General features: G+C 47.3%; 1 protein-coding gene and 1 non-coding gene across 2 annotated transcripts; one reads left to right on the plus strand and one right to left on the minus strand.

The window, feature by feature from the left end:
• Nucleotides 1–11,430: 11,430 nt before the first annotated feature.
• On the minus strand, nucleotides 11,431–13,521 carry LOC124689397 (probable metal-nicotianamine transporter YSL7). Its single transcript, XM_047222939.1, has one exon. The coding sequence runs from the start codon at nucleotides 13,519–13,521 to the stop codon at nucleotides 11,431–11,433; it is 2,091 nt and encodes a 696-aa protein (XP_047078895.1).
• A 546-nt stretch (nucleotides 13,522–14,067) lies between these two features.
• On the plus strand, nucleotides 14,068–14,139 carry TRNAD-GUC. The gene has a single exon. It is a non-coding gene; the product is annotated as a tRNA-Asp (tRNA).
• The last annotated feature ends 5,190 nt before the right edge of the window (nucleotides 14,140–19,329 follow it).

The following is a 19,329-nucleotide window of genomic DNA, read 5'->3' on the forward strand; positions in this document are numbered from 1 at the left end:
GCAGTAATCCAAATCTAGTATTCACTTTACTATCAAAGACTTTACTTGGCACAACAAAACACAAAACTAAGATAAGGAGAGGTTGCTACAGTAGTAAACAACTTCCAAGACTCAAATATAAAACAAAAATACTGTAGTAAAAACATGGGTTGTCTCCCATAAGCGCTTTTCTTTAACGCCTTTCAGCTAGGCGCAGAAAGTGTGTATCAAGTGTTATCGAGAGATGGAGCATCGGCATTACCTTGGGCTTTACCCTTACCTTTCTTGTTCTTTTTCTTACTCTTTGGTTTAGGGAATATATGTCTACCCCCGGGTGTAGAGGTGAATTTTCGGGTACCTTCTCCCATATCTATGACTGCTCCCAATAGTTTCGACGAGGATCTTCCGAGTGTGATTTGTCCTGTTCCTGCACATTCAATAACAAGATAATCAATGGATATTGTTCTCCCAAGAATGGTTGTATGCACACCCGCAGCTATTCCTTTAGGAATTATAACAGAGTTATCAATAAGAGTTATTCCTTCTCCCCTTCGGCGAATTCCCAAAGTTTCAAAGATTTATGAATACTCTTAGGCATTAGGCAAAATTCGAGTCATAATATCACAATTAGCATGAAGAGTTTGGTCACCTATAACAATTTTAATAGTAGGATCCCATAATGAAGGTTCAGAGTTCACTAAAACTTGATCAAGACGGTTACGAATATATCCATAATTTTCATTCAAGCGAGATGCACTTGTCTCAAGAGTGTTTAATCTATTATAAATGCTAATAAGGGCTGAATCAAAGTTATTAGCTGAATCATGTGATGCAACCAACTTCTTTATGGCATTAAAAGCTTGATCCCCATTGCAATGTAGGAAATCTCCTCCCACTAGAGCATCCAAGGCATATCTATAGCGAATCATAAGACCAAAATAAAAATTACTAAGGAGCAAACTTAGAGTCATTTGAGGTTCGGTTTTACGAGTAAGAAGTAAAAATTCTGGACCAAGCATCTTTAAAACTCTCCTCATCCCCTTGTTTAAAAGTGAAGACTAATTCCTCGGGTGAAGAAGTAACAAGTGCGGAACTAGACATGGTAACAAAAGTAAAATGCAAGTAACTAATTTTTTTGTGTTTTTGATATAGAATGCAAGACAGTAAATAAAGTAAAGCTAGCAACTAATTTTTTTGTGTTTTGATATAATGCAGCAAACAAAGTAGTAAATAAAATAAAGCAAGACAAAACAAAGTAAAGAGATTGGATTGTGGAGACTCCCCTTGCAGCGTGTCTTAATCTCCCCGGCAACGGCGCCAGAAAATATGCTTGATGGCGTGTAACTCACACGTTCGCTGGGAACCCCAAGAGGAAGGTATGATGCGCACAGCAGCAAGTTTTCCCTCAGAAAGAAACCAAGGTTTATCGAACCAGGAGGAGCCAAGAAGCACGTTGAAGGTTGATGGCGGCGGGATGTAGTGCGGCGCAACACCGGAGATTCCGGCGCCAACGTGGAACCTGCACAACACAACCAAAGTACTTTGCCCCAACGAAACGAGCGAGGTTGTCAATCTCACCGGCTTGCTTTGTAACAAAGGATTAGATGTATAGTGTGGATGATGATTGTTTGCGAGAGAACGATAAAACAAGTATTGCAGCAGATTTGTATTTCGAGTATAAAAGAATGGACCGGGGTCCACAGTTCACTAGAGGTGTCTCTCCCATAAGATAGCATGTTGGGTGAACAAATTACGGTCGGGCAATTGACAAATAGAGAGGGCATAACAATGCACATACATGACATGATGAATATAGTGAGATTTAATTGGGCATTACGACAAAGTACATAGACCGCTATCCGAGCATGCATCTATGCCTAAAAAGTCCACCTTCAGGTTATCATCCGAACCCCTTCCGGTATTAAGTTGCAAAACAACGAGACAATTGCATTAAGTATGGTGCGTAATGTAATCAATAACTACATCCTCGGACATAACATCAATGTTTTATTCCTAGTGGCAACAGGCACATCCACAACCTTAGAACTTTCCGTCACTTGTCCCAGATTTAATGGAGGCATGAACCCACTATCGAGCATAAATACTCCCTCTTGGAGTTAAGAGCAAAAACTTGGCCGAGCCTCTACTAATAACGGAGAGCATGCAAGATCATAAACAACACATAGGTAATAGATTGATAATCAACATAACATAGTATTCTCTATCCATCGGATCCCGACAAACACAACATATAGAATTACGAGATAGATGATCTTGATCATGTTAGGCAGCTCACAAGATCCGACAATGAAGCACATGAGGAGAAGACAACCATCTAGCTACTGCTATGGACCCATAGTCCAGGGGTGAACTACTCACTCATCACTCCGGAGGCGACCATGGCGGTGAAGAGTCCTCCGGGAGATGATTCCCCTCTCCGGCAGGGTGCCGGAGGTGATCTCCGGAATCCCCGAGATGGGATTGGCGGCGGCGTCTCAGTAAGGTTTTCCGTATCGTGGCTCTCGGTACTGGGGGTTTCGCGACGAAGGCTTTAAGTAGGCGGAAGGGCAACGCGGGGGGCCACACAAGGGCCCCACACAACAGGCCGGCGCGACCAAGGGCCAGGCCGCGCCGCCCTATGGTGTCGGTGCCTCGTGGCCCCACTTCCTTTCCCCTTCGGACTTCTGGAAGCTTCGTGGAAAAATAGGCCCCTGGGCGTTGATTTCGTCCAATTCCGAGAATATTTCTTTACTAGGATTTCGAAACCAAAAACAGCAGAAACAAGAACCGGCTCTTCGGCATCTCGTTAATAGGTTAGTGCCGGAAAATGCATAAATATGACATAAAGTATGCATAAAACATGTAGATATCATCAATAATGTGGCATGGAACATAAGAAATTATCGATATGTCGGAGACGTATCAATGCCCAAGGCATCCCTTCTTCATCGACAACTTATCAGGTCACCTCTAGTGAAACTATATTTTTATTCCATCACATCTTATGTACTTTACTTGGAGCGTCTGTTTGTTTTTGTTTTTGTTTGAATAAAATCGGATCCTAGCATTCTTTGTTTGGGAGAGACACACGCTCCGCTGTTGCATATGAACTCATGTGTTCTTAGCTTTACTTTTAATGTTCATGGCGAAGGTTGAAACTGCTTCGTTCATTGTTATATGGTTGGAAACAGAAAATGCTTCATGTGGAAATTGGTATAATGTCTTGAATAATTTGATACTTGGCAATTGTTGTGCTCATATAGATCATGTTTAAGCTCTTGCATCATGTACTTTGCACCCATTAATGAAGAACTACATAGAGCTTGTTAAAATTTGGTTTGCATGATTGGTTTCTCTAGAGTCTAGATATTTTCTAGTTAAGGTGTTTGAACAACAAGGAAGACGATGTAGAGTCTTATAATGCTTGCAATATGTTCTTATGTAAGTTTTGCTGTACCGTTTTATACTTGAGTTTGCTTCAAAAACCTTGCTAGCCTAAGCCTTGTATTGAGAGGGATTACTTCTCGTGCATCCAAATCCTTGAGCCAAAAACTATGCCATTTGTGTCCACCATACCTACCTACTACATGGTATTTCTCTGCCATTCCAAAGTAAATTACTTGAGTGCTAACTTTAAAATTCTATTCTTTGCCTTTGCAATATATAGCTCATGGGAAAATAGCCTTAAAAACTATTGTGGTGAAGAATATGTAGCTATGTATCTTATTTCTTATAAGTTGCTTGTTGAGCGGTAACCATGTTTCTGGGGACGCCATCAACTATTACACCTTTGTTGAATACCATGTGAGTTGCTATGCATGTTCGTCTTGTCTGAAGTAAGGGTGATTTATCATGATCAAATGGTTTGAGTATGCATATTGTTAGATAAGAACATTGGGCCGCTAACTAAAGCCATGAATCATGGTGGAAGTTTCAGTTTGGACAATTAATCCTCAATCTCTTATGACAATATTATCTGTTTTTGAATGCTTATGCATTAAAGAGGAGTCCATTATCTGTTGTCTATGTTGTCCCGATATGGATGTCTAAGTTGAGAACAATCAAAAACGAGAAATCAAATGCGATCTTTCTCCTTATACCTTTGTACAGACGGCATAGAGGTACCCCTTTGTGACACTTGGTTGAAACATATGTTATGCAATGATAATCCATGTAAACCCAAGCTAATTAGGACAAGGTGCGAGCACTATTGGTAATATATGCATGAGGCTTGCAACTTATAGGATGTCTTATACATAACACATATGATTTATTACTACCGTTGACAAAATTGTTTCTATGTTTTCAAAATGAAAAGCTCTAGCACAAAAATAGTAATCCATGCTTCCCTCTGCGAAGGGCCTTTCTTCTACTTTATTGTTGAGTCAGTTTACTGATACGCGTACAGCACGCGTCCGTTGGGAACCCCAAGAGGAAGGTGTGATGCGTACGGCGGCAAGTTTTCCCTCAGAAAGAAACCAAGGTTTATCGAACCAGGAGGAGCCAAGAAGCACGTTGAAGGTTGATGGCGGCGAGATGTAGTGCGGCGCAACACCGGGGATTCCGGCGCCAACGTGGAACCTGCACAACACAACCAAAGTACTTTGCCCCAACGAAACAGTGAGGTTGTCAATCTCACCGGCTTGCTGTAACAAAGGATTAGATGTATAGTGTGGATGATGATTGTTTGCAGAAAACAGTAGAGAACAGGTATTGCAGTAGGTTGTATTTCAGATGTAAAGAATGGACCGGGGTCCACAGTTCACTAGATGTGTCTCTCCCATAAGATAAATAGCATGTTGGGTGAACAAATTACAGTCGGGCAATTGACAAATGGAGAGGGCATGACAATGCACATACATGATATAATGAGTATTGTGAGATTTAATTGGGCATTACGACAAAGTACATAGACCGCTATCCGAAGCATGCATCTATGCCTAAAAAGTCCACCTTCGAGGTTATCATCCGAACCCCTTCCAGGTATTAAGTTGTAAACAACAGACAATTGCATTAAGTATGGTGCGTAATGTAATCAATAACTACATCCTCGGACATAGCATCAATGTTTTATCCCTAGTGGCAACAGCACATCCACAACCTTAGAACTTTGTGTCACTGTCCCATATTTAATGGAGGCATGAACCCACTATCGAGCATAAATACTCCCTCTTGGAGTTAAGAGCAAAAACTTGGCCAGAGCCTCTACTAATAACGCAGAGCATGCAAGATCATAAACAACACATAGGTAATAGATTGATAATCAACATAACATAGTATTCTCTATCCATCGGATCCCGACAAACACAACATATAGAATTACAGATAGATGATCTTGATCATGTTAGGCAGCTCACAAGATCCGACAATGAAGCACATGAGGAGAAGACAACCATCTAGCTACTCGCTATGGACCCATAGTCCAGGGGTGAACTACTCACTCATCACTCCGGAGGCGACCATGGCGGTGAAGAGTCCTCCGGGAGATGATTCCCCTCTCGGCAGGGTGCCGGAGGCGATCTCCGAATCCCCCGAGATGGGATTGGCGGCGGCGGCGTCTCGGTAAGGTTTTCCGTATCGTGGCTCTCGGTACCGGGGGTTTCGCGACGAAGGCTTTAAGTAGGCGGAAGGGCAACGCGGGGGCCACACGAGGGCCCCACACACCAGGACCGCGCGGCCAAGACCCGGGCCGCGCCGCCTGTTGTGGCGGCGCCTCGTGGCCCCACTTCCTTTCCCCTCGGTCTTCGGAAGCTTCGTGCAAAAATAGGACCCCGGGCGTTGATTTCGTCCAATTCCGAGAATATTTCCTTACTAGGATTTCGAAACCAAAAACAGCTAGAAAACAAGAATCGGCTCTTCGGCATCTCGTTAATAGGTTAGTGCCGGAAAATGCATAAATACGACATATAATGTGTATAAAACATGTTGATATCATCAATAATGTGGCATGGAACATAAGAAATTATCGATACGTCGGAGACGTATCATTTACCTACTTCTTTCTATCTTAGAAGCAAACACTTGTATCAACTGTGTGCATTGATTCTTACATGTTTACCTATTGCACTTGTTATATTACTTTGTGTTGACAATTATCCATGAGATAAACATGTTGAAGTTGAAAGCAACTGCTGAAACTTATATCTTACTTTGTGTTGCTTCAAAGCTTTCTACTAAGAATTTATTGCTTTATGAGTTGACTCTTATGCAAGCCTTATTGATGCTTGTCTTGAAAGTACTACTCATGAAAAGTCTTTGCTATATGATTCAGTTGTTTACTCATTGTCTTTACCATTGCTTCGAATCGCTGCATTCATCTCATATGCTTTACAATAGTATTGATCAAGATTATGATAGCATGTCACTTCGAAATTATCCTTGTTATCGTTTACCTACTCGAGGGCGAGTAGGAACTAAGCTTAGGGATGCTTGATACGTCTCAAACGTATCTATAATTTCTTATGTTCCATGCTACTTTTATGATGATACTCACATGTTTTATACACACTTTATGTCATTATTATGCATTTTCCGGCACTAACCTATTGACGAGATGCCGAAGAGCCGATTCTTTGTTCTACGTCGTTTTTGGTTTCGAAATCCTACAAAGGAAATATTCTCGGAATTGGACGAAATCAATGCCCAGGGTCTTATTTTTCCACGAAGCTTCCAGAAGACCGAAGGGATTACGAAGTGGGGCGACGAGGCGCCGCCACCATAGGGCCGCGCGGCCAGAGGGGGGCCCGCGCCGCCCTATGGTGTGGGCCCCTTGCCAGCCCTCCAACCTTACCCTTCGGCCTACTTAAAGCCTTCGTCGCGAAATCCCCAGTACCGAGAGCCACGATACGGAAAACCTTCCAGAGACGCCGCCGCCGCCAATCCCATCTCGGGGGATTCAGGAGATCGCCTCCGGCGCCCTGCCGGAGAGGGGAATCATCTCCCGGAGGACTCTTCATCACCATGATCGCCTCTGGATTGATGTGTGAGTAGTTCACCCCTGGACTATGGGTCCATAGCAGTAGCTAGATGGTTGTCTTCTCCTCATTGTGCTATCATGTTAGATCTTATGAGTTGCCTATCATGATCAAGATTGTCTATTTGTAATGCTACATGTTGTGTTTGTTGGGATCCGATGAATATGGAATACTATGTCAAGTTGATTATCAATCTATCATATATATGTTGTTTATGTTCTTGCATGCTCTCCGTTGCTAGTAGAGGCTCTGGCAAAGTTGATACTTGTAACTCCAAGAGGGAGTATTTATGCTCGATAGTGGGTTCATGCCTCCATTGAATCTGGGACAGTGACAGAAAGTTCTAAGGTTGTGGATGTGTTGTTGCCACTAGGGATAAAACATCAATGCTTTGTCTAAGGATATTTGTGTTGATTACATTACGCACCATACTTAATGCAATTGTTTGTTGTTTGCAACTTAGTACTGGAAGGGGTTCAGATGATAACCTGAAGGTGGAATTTTTAGGCATAGATGCATGCTGGATAGCGGTCTATGTACTTTGTCGTAATGCCCTGATTAAATCTCATATTAGTCATCGTGATATGTATGTGCATTGTTATGCCCTCTCTATTTGTCAATTGCCCAACTGTAATTTGTTCACCCAACATGCTATTTATCTTATGGGAGAGACACCACTAGTGAACTGTGGACCCCGGTCCATTCTTTTACATCTGAAATACAATCTACTGCAAACTCTGTTCTTTACTGTTTTTCGCAAACAAACATCATCTTCCACACTATACATTTAATCCTTTGTTTACAGCAAGCCGGTGAGATTGACAACCTCACTGTTACGTTGGGGCAAAGTACTTTGATTGTGTTGTGCAGGTTCCACGTTGGCGCCGGAATCCCTGGTGTTGCGCCGCACTACACTCCGCCACCAACAACCTTCACGTGTTCCTTGACTCCTACTGGTTAGATAACCTTGGTGTCTTACTGAGGGAAAACTTGCTGCTGTACGCATCATACCTTCCTCTTGGGGTTCCCAACGGACGTGTGCTTCACGCGTATCATGATGCCTGCCGACTAGGCAAACATGTTCGGCTTCCTATTAGTACTTCATCCACAGTTGCATCTCTTCCCTTTCAATTACTTCATAGCGATGTATGGACGTCCCCTATACCGAGTCATTCTGGTTTTATTTCTTATCTCATTATTCTCGATGATTTTTCTCACTTTGTCTGGACTTTTCCTCTTCGTAAGAAATCTGACGTCGCCTCGACACTCACCGCATTTTATTCTTATGTGTCTACGCAGTTCGGCCGCCCCATCCTCGCCCTCAAACTGACAACGGCAAGGATTTCGACAACACCACCATCCGCACCCTTCTCTCCACCCACGGCACCATATTCCGCCTAACTTGCCGATACACCTCCCAGCAGAACGGCCGCGCCGAGCACGTCCTACGCACCCTTAATGACTGTGTCCGTACCCTCCCGTTCCATGCTCACATGCCCCCCAGTTCTGGCCGGACGCCCTCTCCACCGCCACCCTCCTAGTCAACCTACGCCCGTGTCGCCCTCGCTGGAATTACACACCACATAACCTCCTGTTTGGCTCACCCCCCTCATACGACGGTCTCCGTATTTTCGGTTGTCGCTGTTTCCCTAGTACCGCTGCTACCACCCCTCATAAACTCGCCCTCGCTCCATTCCGTGTGTATTTCTTGGTTACCCGGCTAACACCAAAGGCTACCGTTGCTATGATCCCGTCTCTCACCGCGTCATCACGTCCCGGCACGTTTACTTTGATGAGCACTGTTTTCCCTTTGCACAGGAACAGGTGCGGACTTCTCCTCCCGCGACTGACAGTCCGCGGCGTCGCGGCCCTACCTTGGTGGAGGTCCCTGGCTCGGCAGCGCCCCCGCGCGCTCCCTCTACTACAGCTGCGACGCCCCCGTGACGCCCTCGAGCACTGCCTCGGGCTCACACGCGGCGCCCTCGAGCCCCGCCTCGGGCGCCACCGCCTCGCCCCCGACACCGCCCGCGTCGCCCTCGAGCACTGCCTCGGGCACCGCCGTGTCACCCTCGGGTACCGCTGCGTCCTCGACCGCGTCACCCTCGAGCCCCAGCTCAGGCGATGCCTCGCCTCCGGCCCCGCCTCCGCCCCCTCCACCACCGGCGACGGGCCCCCTCACGCGCGCCCGTGCGGGGATTCGCGTCCCGAGTACGCGGTACCCCTCGGACGAGTACGTCTGCACCGCGTCGACTTCCGCGCCTTCACCAGTCCTACCGTCGCCCCTGCCCGCCTCTGCCCGGGCTGCTCTCCGCGACCCGCAGTGGTTTGCGGCCATGCATGACGAGTTCGACGCCCTGCAGCGGAACCAGACATGGACGCTTGTTCCCCGCCCCCCTCACGCCAACATCATCACCGGGAAGTGGGTCTTCAAGCACAAGTTCCATCCGGACGGTACCCTCGACCGCCACAAGGCGCGGTGGGTGGTTCGCGGTGGGTGGCGCGCCGGCGTCGACTTCACCGACACCTTCGCCCCGGTTGTCAAGCCCGGGACGATCCGCAACGTTCTTCAGCTCGCGGTCTCCCGCGCATGGCCCGTGCATCAGATGGACGTCTCCAACGCCTTTCTTCACGGCCATCTCGAGGAGCAGGTCTTCTGCCAGCAGCCCACTGGGTTCGTCGACAGCGCCCACCCCGACCATGTGTGCCTGCTCTCGCGCTCGTTATACGGGCTCAAGCAGGCCCCACATGCTTGGTACCAGCGCAACGCAGCGTTTCTTCACCAACTCGGCTTCCGCTCCACCCGCTCCGATGCATCGCTGTTCGTGTACAACAATGGCGCCACCACCGCGTACCTGCTGCTCTACGTCGACAACATCATCTTAACGGCCAGCTTCACGGACCTACTGCGCCAGCTCACCGACCGTCTTCGCGCTGAGTTTGCCCTCAAGGACTTGGGGCCTCTGCACTACTTCCTCGGCATCGAGGTTGTACGTCGCACCGACGGCTTCTTCCTTCATCAGCGCAAGTACGCCCATGAGCTCCTGGACCGCGCCGGTATGCTTAATTGCAAACCCGCGGCCACGCCTGTCGACACGAAGTTCAAGCTCTCCGCCACAGATGGTTCCTTGGCCACGGACGCGTCTTCTTATCGCTCCATCGCCGGTGCCCTGCAGTACCTCACCCTGACTCGCCCCGAGCTTCAGTATGCTATTCAGCAAGTGCGCCTTCACATGCACGCTCCGCGGGATCCTCATTGGGATGCGGTCAAGCGGATCCTCCGCTACATTCGTGGTACCATGGACTTCGGTCTCTCTCTTCACGCCTCCGCCGCCACGGACATCGTCGCCTACTCGGACGCCGATTGGGCAGGCTGCCCTGACACGCGTCGCTCCACGTCTGGCTACTGCGTCTACTTCGGCCCTTCGCTCATCTCCTGGTCGTCTAAGCGACAGCCCACGGTATCTCGCTCCAGCGCCGAAGCGGAGTACCGGGCTGTTGCTAACGCGGTTGCTGAGGTCTCCTGGCTGCGGAAACTCGTTGAGCTCTCATGTCCCGTCGCCAAAGCCACCGTGGTCTACTGCGACAATGTCTTCGCCGTCTACCTCTCCGCCAACCCGGTTCACCATCGCCGCACCAAGCATATTGAGCTGTACATCCATTTTGTTCGGGAACAGGTGGCCCTTGGACACATTCGAGTACTTCATGTGCCTACCTCCCAACAATTTGCGGATATCATGACTAAGGGTCTCCCTACAACATCTTTTGAGGAGTTCCGGTCCAGTCTATGCGTTCGACCAGGCGACGCTTCGACTGCGGGGGGGGTGTGTTGAGATACATATCTTGTATATCTGGATGTGTATCCTCTATAGTTATTATATAGCGATACATATCCTTGTATTTACTATTGGACCCGCCTCCTTCCTTGTATAGTCGAGGACGTGGCCTATATATGTACCGCCATATGCATCCGATCAATACATCGAGCATTGCATCTCTCTCTACAATAACAACATGCGTGTTACATATCCTGCAAGAAAAACTATTTATTTTGTCAATGTCATGATGTGTCGATATGCTTTACTTTGCATAGTGTTCTATATTCAACCATATTAGATGGCATGATTTCCATTCGGTGTGTAAGTTGATTATCTTGAGATGATAAAGGCATATAGAAGTACATTTGAACTGCAGATCGTGTTTGACCCCTTCTCATGCTTCCTTCGCTAACATGTACATGCGTATGTACTTATATACATTTCATCCAGGTTTCTAACTATTATACATTGCATGCTCACCGTTTAAATTCATCGAAAATGACATCTGTACGTCCCGCACGCAGCAACGGGCGGGATTTAATCTAGTTTCCCTCACGACTGAAAACGACATCTACGATCAATCTATGTCTGAACTAGTTAGTCCGTCCGTGCATGGTTAATGTCTTCCCCTACGCGAAGCTAGCACATGTTGGCGTGTGAAGCTATGTTTTCGCGGGCAATGTCGCCAAGAAGGCATCCAACTTCTCATTGTCACCTCGGGACAAGAACTTGATGCAGATCGGCCCCGTCGCCTTGGTCAGCGTGAGCAACGACGACACGAGCGAGCCGAGCCCATCACCGCAGATGAGCCCAGACGCCACCGCCGGCGACAGCATCCGCTCCCCGCGAGGGTCCATGCGCTCCCACATGTACAGCACCACGCTCCCAATGCACATCCCGATCGGCATGTCTGGCGGCACGAAGAAGGCGATGGCCATGGCGACGGTGCTCGGGATATACCGCCGCATGGGCCAGCTCTGTCGGCTGGCCACCTCCCGGACCAGGCACAAGGCCAGCGCGAGCAGGAAGAAGACCTTGGCGAGGAGCATGCTGTGCTTCGGGAGCCCTTCCTGGCCAACGCTCAGCATAGCCATGCCGCGGTACACCCTGGCGTATGGCACGTCGGGGATGTCGCCGCCGCCGGCGCCTCCCGTCTTGTACACCTTGTAGAATATCCAGAAGACGATGGGGTTGATGATGCAGCCGAGGGTGGTGCCAACCAGCTCGCTGATGAGCACGGCGCGCGGCGAGGTGAGCGTGAGGTACCCGGTCTTGAGGTCCTGCATGACATCTCCGCCGTTGGTGAGCGTGCACATCATGATCCCGCACGCGACGAGCCCAGCCACCACGCCGCCGTCCTTGATCCCGACCCACGAGCCGAACACCATCATGGCGATCTTGGCGTAGGTGCTCGACAGGTTCATGTCCGTGATGCCGTAGCCGTAGGCGTTGCAGAAGGTGAAGAGGGGCGCCGCGATGTAGACGAGCGCAACGTGGTAGTATTTCAGTTGCCGGTACAGCAGTGGGATGACTAAAGTGGAGACGGTGGCGAGGAGGACGTAGACGCCGATGGTGACCATGTTGGGTATCTGGTCCCTGAGGAACACCTGCGCCCGGCGGCGCTCGTCGAAGCTCTTGGCGGTCGTGGTCTGCTGCTCCATGTCCATGGCCCCGCCGTTGCTTCCGGCGTTCAGGCACTGGAACGGCTGCGTGTTTCCCTGCGACGCCAGCACCGGCGGTTGGCTGCGGCGTTTAGCCATGGTGCGCGATGTCCGGAACATGATGGTGAGGAAGTTGAACAGGCCGTCGGCGAGGATCATCGACACGCCGACGAACACCTTGTATCCCTTGATGCCACTGAGGCTGCCCTGGCCAATGTTGCGAGGGTACCAGTCGCCCTCCTTGGTCTCGATGTAAGGCCAGAGGATCCCCCAGGAGACAAGCGACCCGACGAGCATGGAGATGGTGATCATGTAGGGGCAGATCATGCCAACCCCCACATTGGTCATGGAGAAGTCGAAGAAGAAGCCATGCCTGTAGGCTTGCATCCCGAACGTGGGGAACACCCTGAAGCCGCAACTCCTCCCGGCGGAGAAGAACCACTGGAAGATGGACCAGACCAAGGACCCTCCGAGGGACCTGAAGAGCATCTCCACCTGGATCTTGGCCTGGGTGGCGCCCTGCGGTGTGTTGAAGCTGTTGATGAGGTGCGCTGTGGCCGTGCCGCTGGGGAACGTCAGCTGGTGCCGGATGACCATCACCTTCCTGAAGGGCATGATGATGAATATGCCGGCGAAGCTCACCAGGAACAGGAACCCCACCATGCGGATGATGCCCGGCTCCTCGATGTTGTTGTCGTGCTTCATGCTGACTCCCGCCGAGCTCCCGCCCATCGCCAGGAGGAAGGTCCCGAACCCGCCCGAGAACGCGATGTTGGTGCAGGCCACCACGCACGTCTGGATCACCGTGTTCTCCTGCCGAGTGAAGGGCAGGTGCGACACCTCCAGGTAGTCCAGCATGCGGATCAGCGCGCGCGACAGGTAGAATCCCAGCAGACACGCCGGGATGCTCAGCGACGGGAGGAACCCCGAGTTGAGGCTGATCTTCATGGCCACCACCGTCAGCGTCACCGCCAGGACCAAGCTCACCGCCAGCGACCGCACCGTGATAGTCTCCGACAAGGACGGCACGGGCTCCGCCTCGTACGCGCGCTCCGTCGACATGCCTTCCTGGAGATCACACACCGACTCCATTAATTCTTGTTGCGCGCACCGGCCTTCTTCTCGATCATAAGAGATTCAGCCTCGGTTGATTCTTCTTTGACCTCTTTCTGTATGCATGCCTCTCGGTTTGTTTGTTACGCAAACCGAAGGCACACGTTGACAGAAGCAAGTGATGGCCAGAGAATGAGGAAATGGGGAAGATCGAGCTTGGTGGTTAGGAAGCATTTTCCAAGTATGGTCTACTGCTATATTTTCTCAACTCTAAGTATAGTTTGCTTTTGGTGCCATGTCGAACCAAAATAACAATTGATACATTCATGCAATGCAACTAAATAAGGAAATTAGAACATCCACTCACCATAAATAGCATGTAAAAACGATACTACATGCAGCTTTTTCCTTAGCTAGAACACCTTGCATTCCAATTACTTAGGTGCAACTAAATGGAGTGCCACTCTGAGAAAACTAGGTTTAGATGAGATTGATTTAGGCTGCGGTGACCGGGTTTTTTTAGCCACCATAACGGCTAAATTATCAGACTCCTAATATGTACAATTGGCATGAACAGCACATCAAGTCGTTGTAGTATAGTGGTAAGTATTCCCGCCTGTCACGCGGGTGACCCGGGTTCGATCCCCGGCAACGGCGTCTGTTTACTTTTTGCAATTCTTCACTCAACTTTTTTGCTGCGTGACATGACATTTTACTCCTAGCAACGCGTTTCTTCAAAGATTATTTCTTGTCTTCCATGAATTTCTGGCAACAGCGTCTGTTTATTTTTAGCAATTCTTCACCTCAACTTTTTTGCTGCGTGACATGACATTTTACTCCTACCAACGCGTTTCTTCAAAGATTATTTCTTGTCTTCCATGAATTTCTGAATGAAAGAAAGATGCATTTCTTCTTCTTTGCTTCGTCCTTTGCAGTATCTTTTAGCGTGCGTAACAAAATATCTTTACAACGTGCCCTTTCATCTTTGTATGTAGTTCCTGTGTATGACATGGAAAAGGTAGAAACAATGTTTCATGAACGAGCATTGCTAGGAGTATATATACTATGTGAAGTAGTAGTTTTTTTTTTTTTGATAAAGGATGCTTTATTACTTAAGAGAAGCAATTACATCCAGCCTCTGCACAATCAGGGTGCACACAGCCGTTTATGAGTCTTATTTGGTCCATAAAAAGTCTAGCTTAAAGAAGGAATCTAGGCGAAATACATATCGGAACGATGAAGCATATAACGCCTAAGGTGTGGGTGGGGCTTCAATCCGTAGACTATGCTGCCACCCATGTAGGGAAAAAGTATCCCTCGCCGTAGCCTCCAACCGTGTACAGACCTCAGTAAATAGGTCTCGGTTCTCCATGCGCTGAAGAGGTAACCACGAACGGAGAATACATGTACATCTGTAGATGACCTGCAACAAAGAGCAATTTTTATCATTAAAAATCTTGTCATTTCTACTTAGCCAAAACGCCCAGATAACTGCCAGCGCCCCCACCCTAAGAAGCAACTAAAACCTTGAATCTATACCATGAAGCCAATTGCCAAAGACATTGGCCACACTAGTCGAAGGGTACAAGGTAGACGCTACTTGGATGACAGACCAAATAGACCTCGCGAACTGGCATTGGAAGAAGAGATGTTTGATTGTTTCATCATGGTGACAAAAAACGCATCGCTTACTTCCCCGCCAATTCCGCTTAACAAGATTGTCTTTGGTGATGATGACACCTCGACGAAGATACCATCCGAATATTTTTATTTTTAATGGTATCTTCATCTTCCAAATTTTCTTATTATTATCCACTGGTATATCAGAATGAAGTATAGCATTGTATAAAGATTTGTCCGAGAAAGAGCCATTTACGTGTAAATTCCACCTAAATTCATCCGGTTCAGACGATAAATTAATATCCCCAGCCTTTGAATTAAGGTGTTCCACGCCAATAGCCTCTGTCCTAGCAAAACTCGTCTGAACGTCACATTCGGAGGAGAGGTAGCCATTACAGTAGCAATGGTATCTCCTTTGCGATGAACGATACTATACAACGCAGGATACTGTTCACATAGGGGTGCATTGTGTAACCAAGCATCTTCCCAGAAACGTATCTGTGCTCCATTCTTAATAGAGAAAGTTCCATAGCGAAAAAAGATATTTTTCGTCGCCATTAGACTAGCCCAGAAGTGTGAATCCCCGGGTTTCCAAACCACTTGGGATAACGTCTTGGAGCCGATATATTTTCTCCAAAGAATAGTTTGCCAAATCCCATCCTCGGTAAGGAGCTTAAAAAGCCATTTACCCAGCAGCGCCGAATTCTTGACCTCTAGGTCATGAACTCCAAGCCCGCCTTGATCTTTGGGACTACAAACTATACTCCATTTAACCAGTCGATACTTCCTTTTCTCGATGTCCCCTTGCCAAAAGAATCTGGATCGATAATAATCGAGTTTATGCAGAATTCCTTTTGGTAATAGGAAGAATGATAACATATACAGTACCATATTTGTTAGTACCGAATTAATGAGTATCAGTCTTCCTCCCAGGGACAGCAATTTACCTTTCCAACTGCTAAGGCGTTTCTGTAGTCTTTCTTCCACTATTTTCCATTCAGCAATTGTAAGTCTCCGATAATAAATCGGAATACCCAAATAGCGAATAGGAAATTGGCCTTGCCCACAACCAAACAACTCCGTATAGAGGGTTGTATCATCTTGGGCATCACCGAAGCAGAATAATTCACTTTTATGGAAATTGATTTTCAGTCCCGACAACTGCTCAAACGCCACCAAAATTAATTTCAGGTTTTGAGCTTTACCGAGATCATGATCCATAAATAGAATTGTATCGTCGGCATATTGAAGGATATATAAATCACCATCAACCAGATGTGGAATCACACCTTCAATCTGACCATCAGACTTGGCTCGTTCTATGAGTATCGCCGGCATATCCGCCACAATGTTGAATAACATGGGTGATAGCGGATCCTCTTGGCGTAACCCTTTTCGTGTTTGGAAATAATGGCCGGTGTCATCATTAACCCGAATAGCCACACTACCTCCAAACACAAAATCATTTATTAGAGCGCGCCATTCAGGAGAAAACCTTTCATCCTGAGTGTCTGTTGAAGGAAAAACCTTTCAAGTAGTAGTAACAAAGTTGAGGTGAAGAACTTTTAAAAATGTTAAGGCATGTTGTATGTTTTAGTGTGTGTAATAAAAAAATATTTACAACATGCCTTTTCATTTTCTGATGAACATTCGTTACATGAAACCGTCGGAACGATAGTCTTTAACAAGAGAATTGGTGCTCATTTTGTACAAGTTATTTGTATGGTTACACATTGGATCCAAGATGATCCTTCCTTCTATCGGAGGCGTAGCGGACACATATGGCTCTCTGATGCACCCGTCTGGAGATGGTTGCTCGGAATATCTATAACCAGGTGGCTTGAGGCTTTCTAGAAGATTACATGATGCATGAGGATATTTTTTTGGTCCCGCTGATTGATCTTTAAGTACACCCTGTGTGATCCGTGAGACGTAAGTTTCTACAGAAAATAATTACATGAAAAATAAAAAAATCAATATCATTGCATACGTTATGAAATTATTTTCATATGATATCTACAGAATGCTCCCTCATTACCATGATATAGTGCGCATTTTCATGAAAGTCAAACTACGCTAACTTTGATCAATATGGCCGGCACAATCTGTTGGCCTCGTTTGGAGGTGTGTTTCGCCGTTAATTTGTTGCTATTTCGCAGTGATTGATGGCTCATGGCAGCTTATAATTCCAGGTGTCTATTGAGTGTGATGGATAGTTTGGCTTAGCTCTTAAAACAAAGTTAGTTCATCTTGTTTAAACTTTGTCATATGCGGTTCCTCACCGGAGAGAAAACACTAGTGTTTTACTTCTTGTAGCTAATAATTAACAGAACCAAATAATATATATTGTTTGTTAGTTATTAAAAATAGTAACCACATAGTTAAGTACTTGCCCGTTGCCACAATGTAGTGCATATAAGATTTTCAAAAAGTCAAACGATGTTAACTTTGACTAAAGTTTTTTATAAAAATGTCTACATCTACCATACCAAATGTATAGGATATGAAAGCATATATCACGAGGAATCTAGTAGTATTGATTTGGTATTCTTTTTACGTACATACTTATTAGTTAAACTTTACATCGTTTAACTTTTAAAAGTTCTTATACGCGCTACATTTTAGAACACATCGAAGATTATATGAAACAAAACTATTACTAACTAAAGACGCGGGATCTGAAACAAAACCATCACTAAATGTTTAAATATGATCTGAAACAAAAATTATTACTACTCGCGCGTGTGTGGAAGAAGATCACAGCAGTTGATATGATCTGGTACAAAATTAAGTATTACAACTAACTAAATTACTATGCATAAGGCTAAAAAGACAATAGATCATGTATGTAGTGGGCCAAATCTTGAGCAGGGTGGATGTTGGTCTTGGTCGTGTGCATATATGCATGCTTGACTTGAGGATTAGTCTTCTGGTGGTATGCTGCTGGGAGTATAAAATATCACGGCATCACTGGCTCTCCTGTCCTGGGGTGGCGCGCACATATCCCACCAATTGCACCAAGAGCCGCCGTCCCCGACCCGCCTAGCCCCGCACGACGCCACCCAGAAGCCGCCGCCGGACTGCAGGAGCCTGACGCCGAATGCCGCCGTCCCGCTCCGCATGTCCGCGGTGAGGCTGTCCATGAGGGGGCCCGGGAGGCGAACGCCGGTGCCCTTGGCGACGAAGCGCGCCTCCGTTGACTTCTTTGGCCCCACGCAGAGCCGGTGCGACGCGGTGGTGGTCGTGGTGGCCAGCCGGGTGCAGCGGTAGGACACCTCTAGGTACGTGTCGGCGCCCATGCACTCGCCGTGTAAGGGGTTGGTCGCCGTGAGTCGGAGGGTGAGGTTGAACTGCGGATCCAGCTGCGGGGCGGCAGGTAGGTCGAGACCGGAGACGGAGTCGATGGCGACGCTGTATTCCTTGCTGGGCATCGTGGCCACCACGATGAGTATCAAGCCGGCGATGAAGACGGCGAAGAAGGAGGTCGTGGCGCATAGTACTGCGCAATTGTTGGATGGCATGGTGGCTGCTGGAGATTTATCGTGCTGACTGCTGAGAGAAACGTCCGTGGTTAGGGAAGTTGGTTGGCTTTGGTCTGGGGCGCGCGGTGGGGCTGTTTATATATGCGTGCGATGCCATAGATCATGTAGGCGGGTTCAGTTCGGGTCCGGCAGCTATTCTGCTTCGAATTGAAGACACATAGGAAACACTAGTACAGTACCATGTTTTTGGTTTGAACTCTGATTGTTGGTATTGATGGAGTAGTACTCTGATGCTCAAGCCCCATGACTTTTCTCATCCAACGTCCAAAGAAGAAAAGAAAAACTCTGATACTGAAGCCCCGTCGATAGACCACGCCTGAGCATCGTGAGTTCCATTTGTATTCTGTTTTGGTTTTAGACTTGTAACTTCCAAGATGCCATGGAAATATGGTCCGGCTCTATGTTTTCCCGCATTATATTCAGGCGCTATGTATTACTTCATGAATTGTTGGCACAAAAAATGTAAAACCTGAAATAAAACTGTGTTTCCACCATCGCACTACTGTAAAACCTCTAAGCACGAGGTGTTGTTTCGGTGTAAATTGTAAATTTGGCGTCCTCCCCTTGTTGCATGGTCACTAGGTATTGATTATTTTTTCATGCAGATACCCGGGAGTTTGGACTTGCATTATTTCACTTGTCTAATCTGCCAAGCCAGGGATGCCTTGGAAGCAAACAAGGATAA

The sequence above is a fragment of the Lolium rigidum genome, chromosome 2 (assembly GCF_022539505.1).
Source record: "Lolium rigidum isolate FL_2022 chromosome 2, APGP_CSIRO_Lrig_0.1, whole genome shotgun sequence".
NCBI lineage: Eukaryota > Viridiplantae > Streptophyta > Magnoliopsida > Poales > Poaceae > Lolium > Lolium rigidum.

Excerpts from the sequence above, each read along its gene's own strand:
- LOC124689397 (XM_047222939.1), bottom strand. The coding sequence starts at position 13,521 with ATGGAGTCGGTGTGTGATCTCCAGGAAGGCATGTCGACGGAGCGCGCG.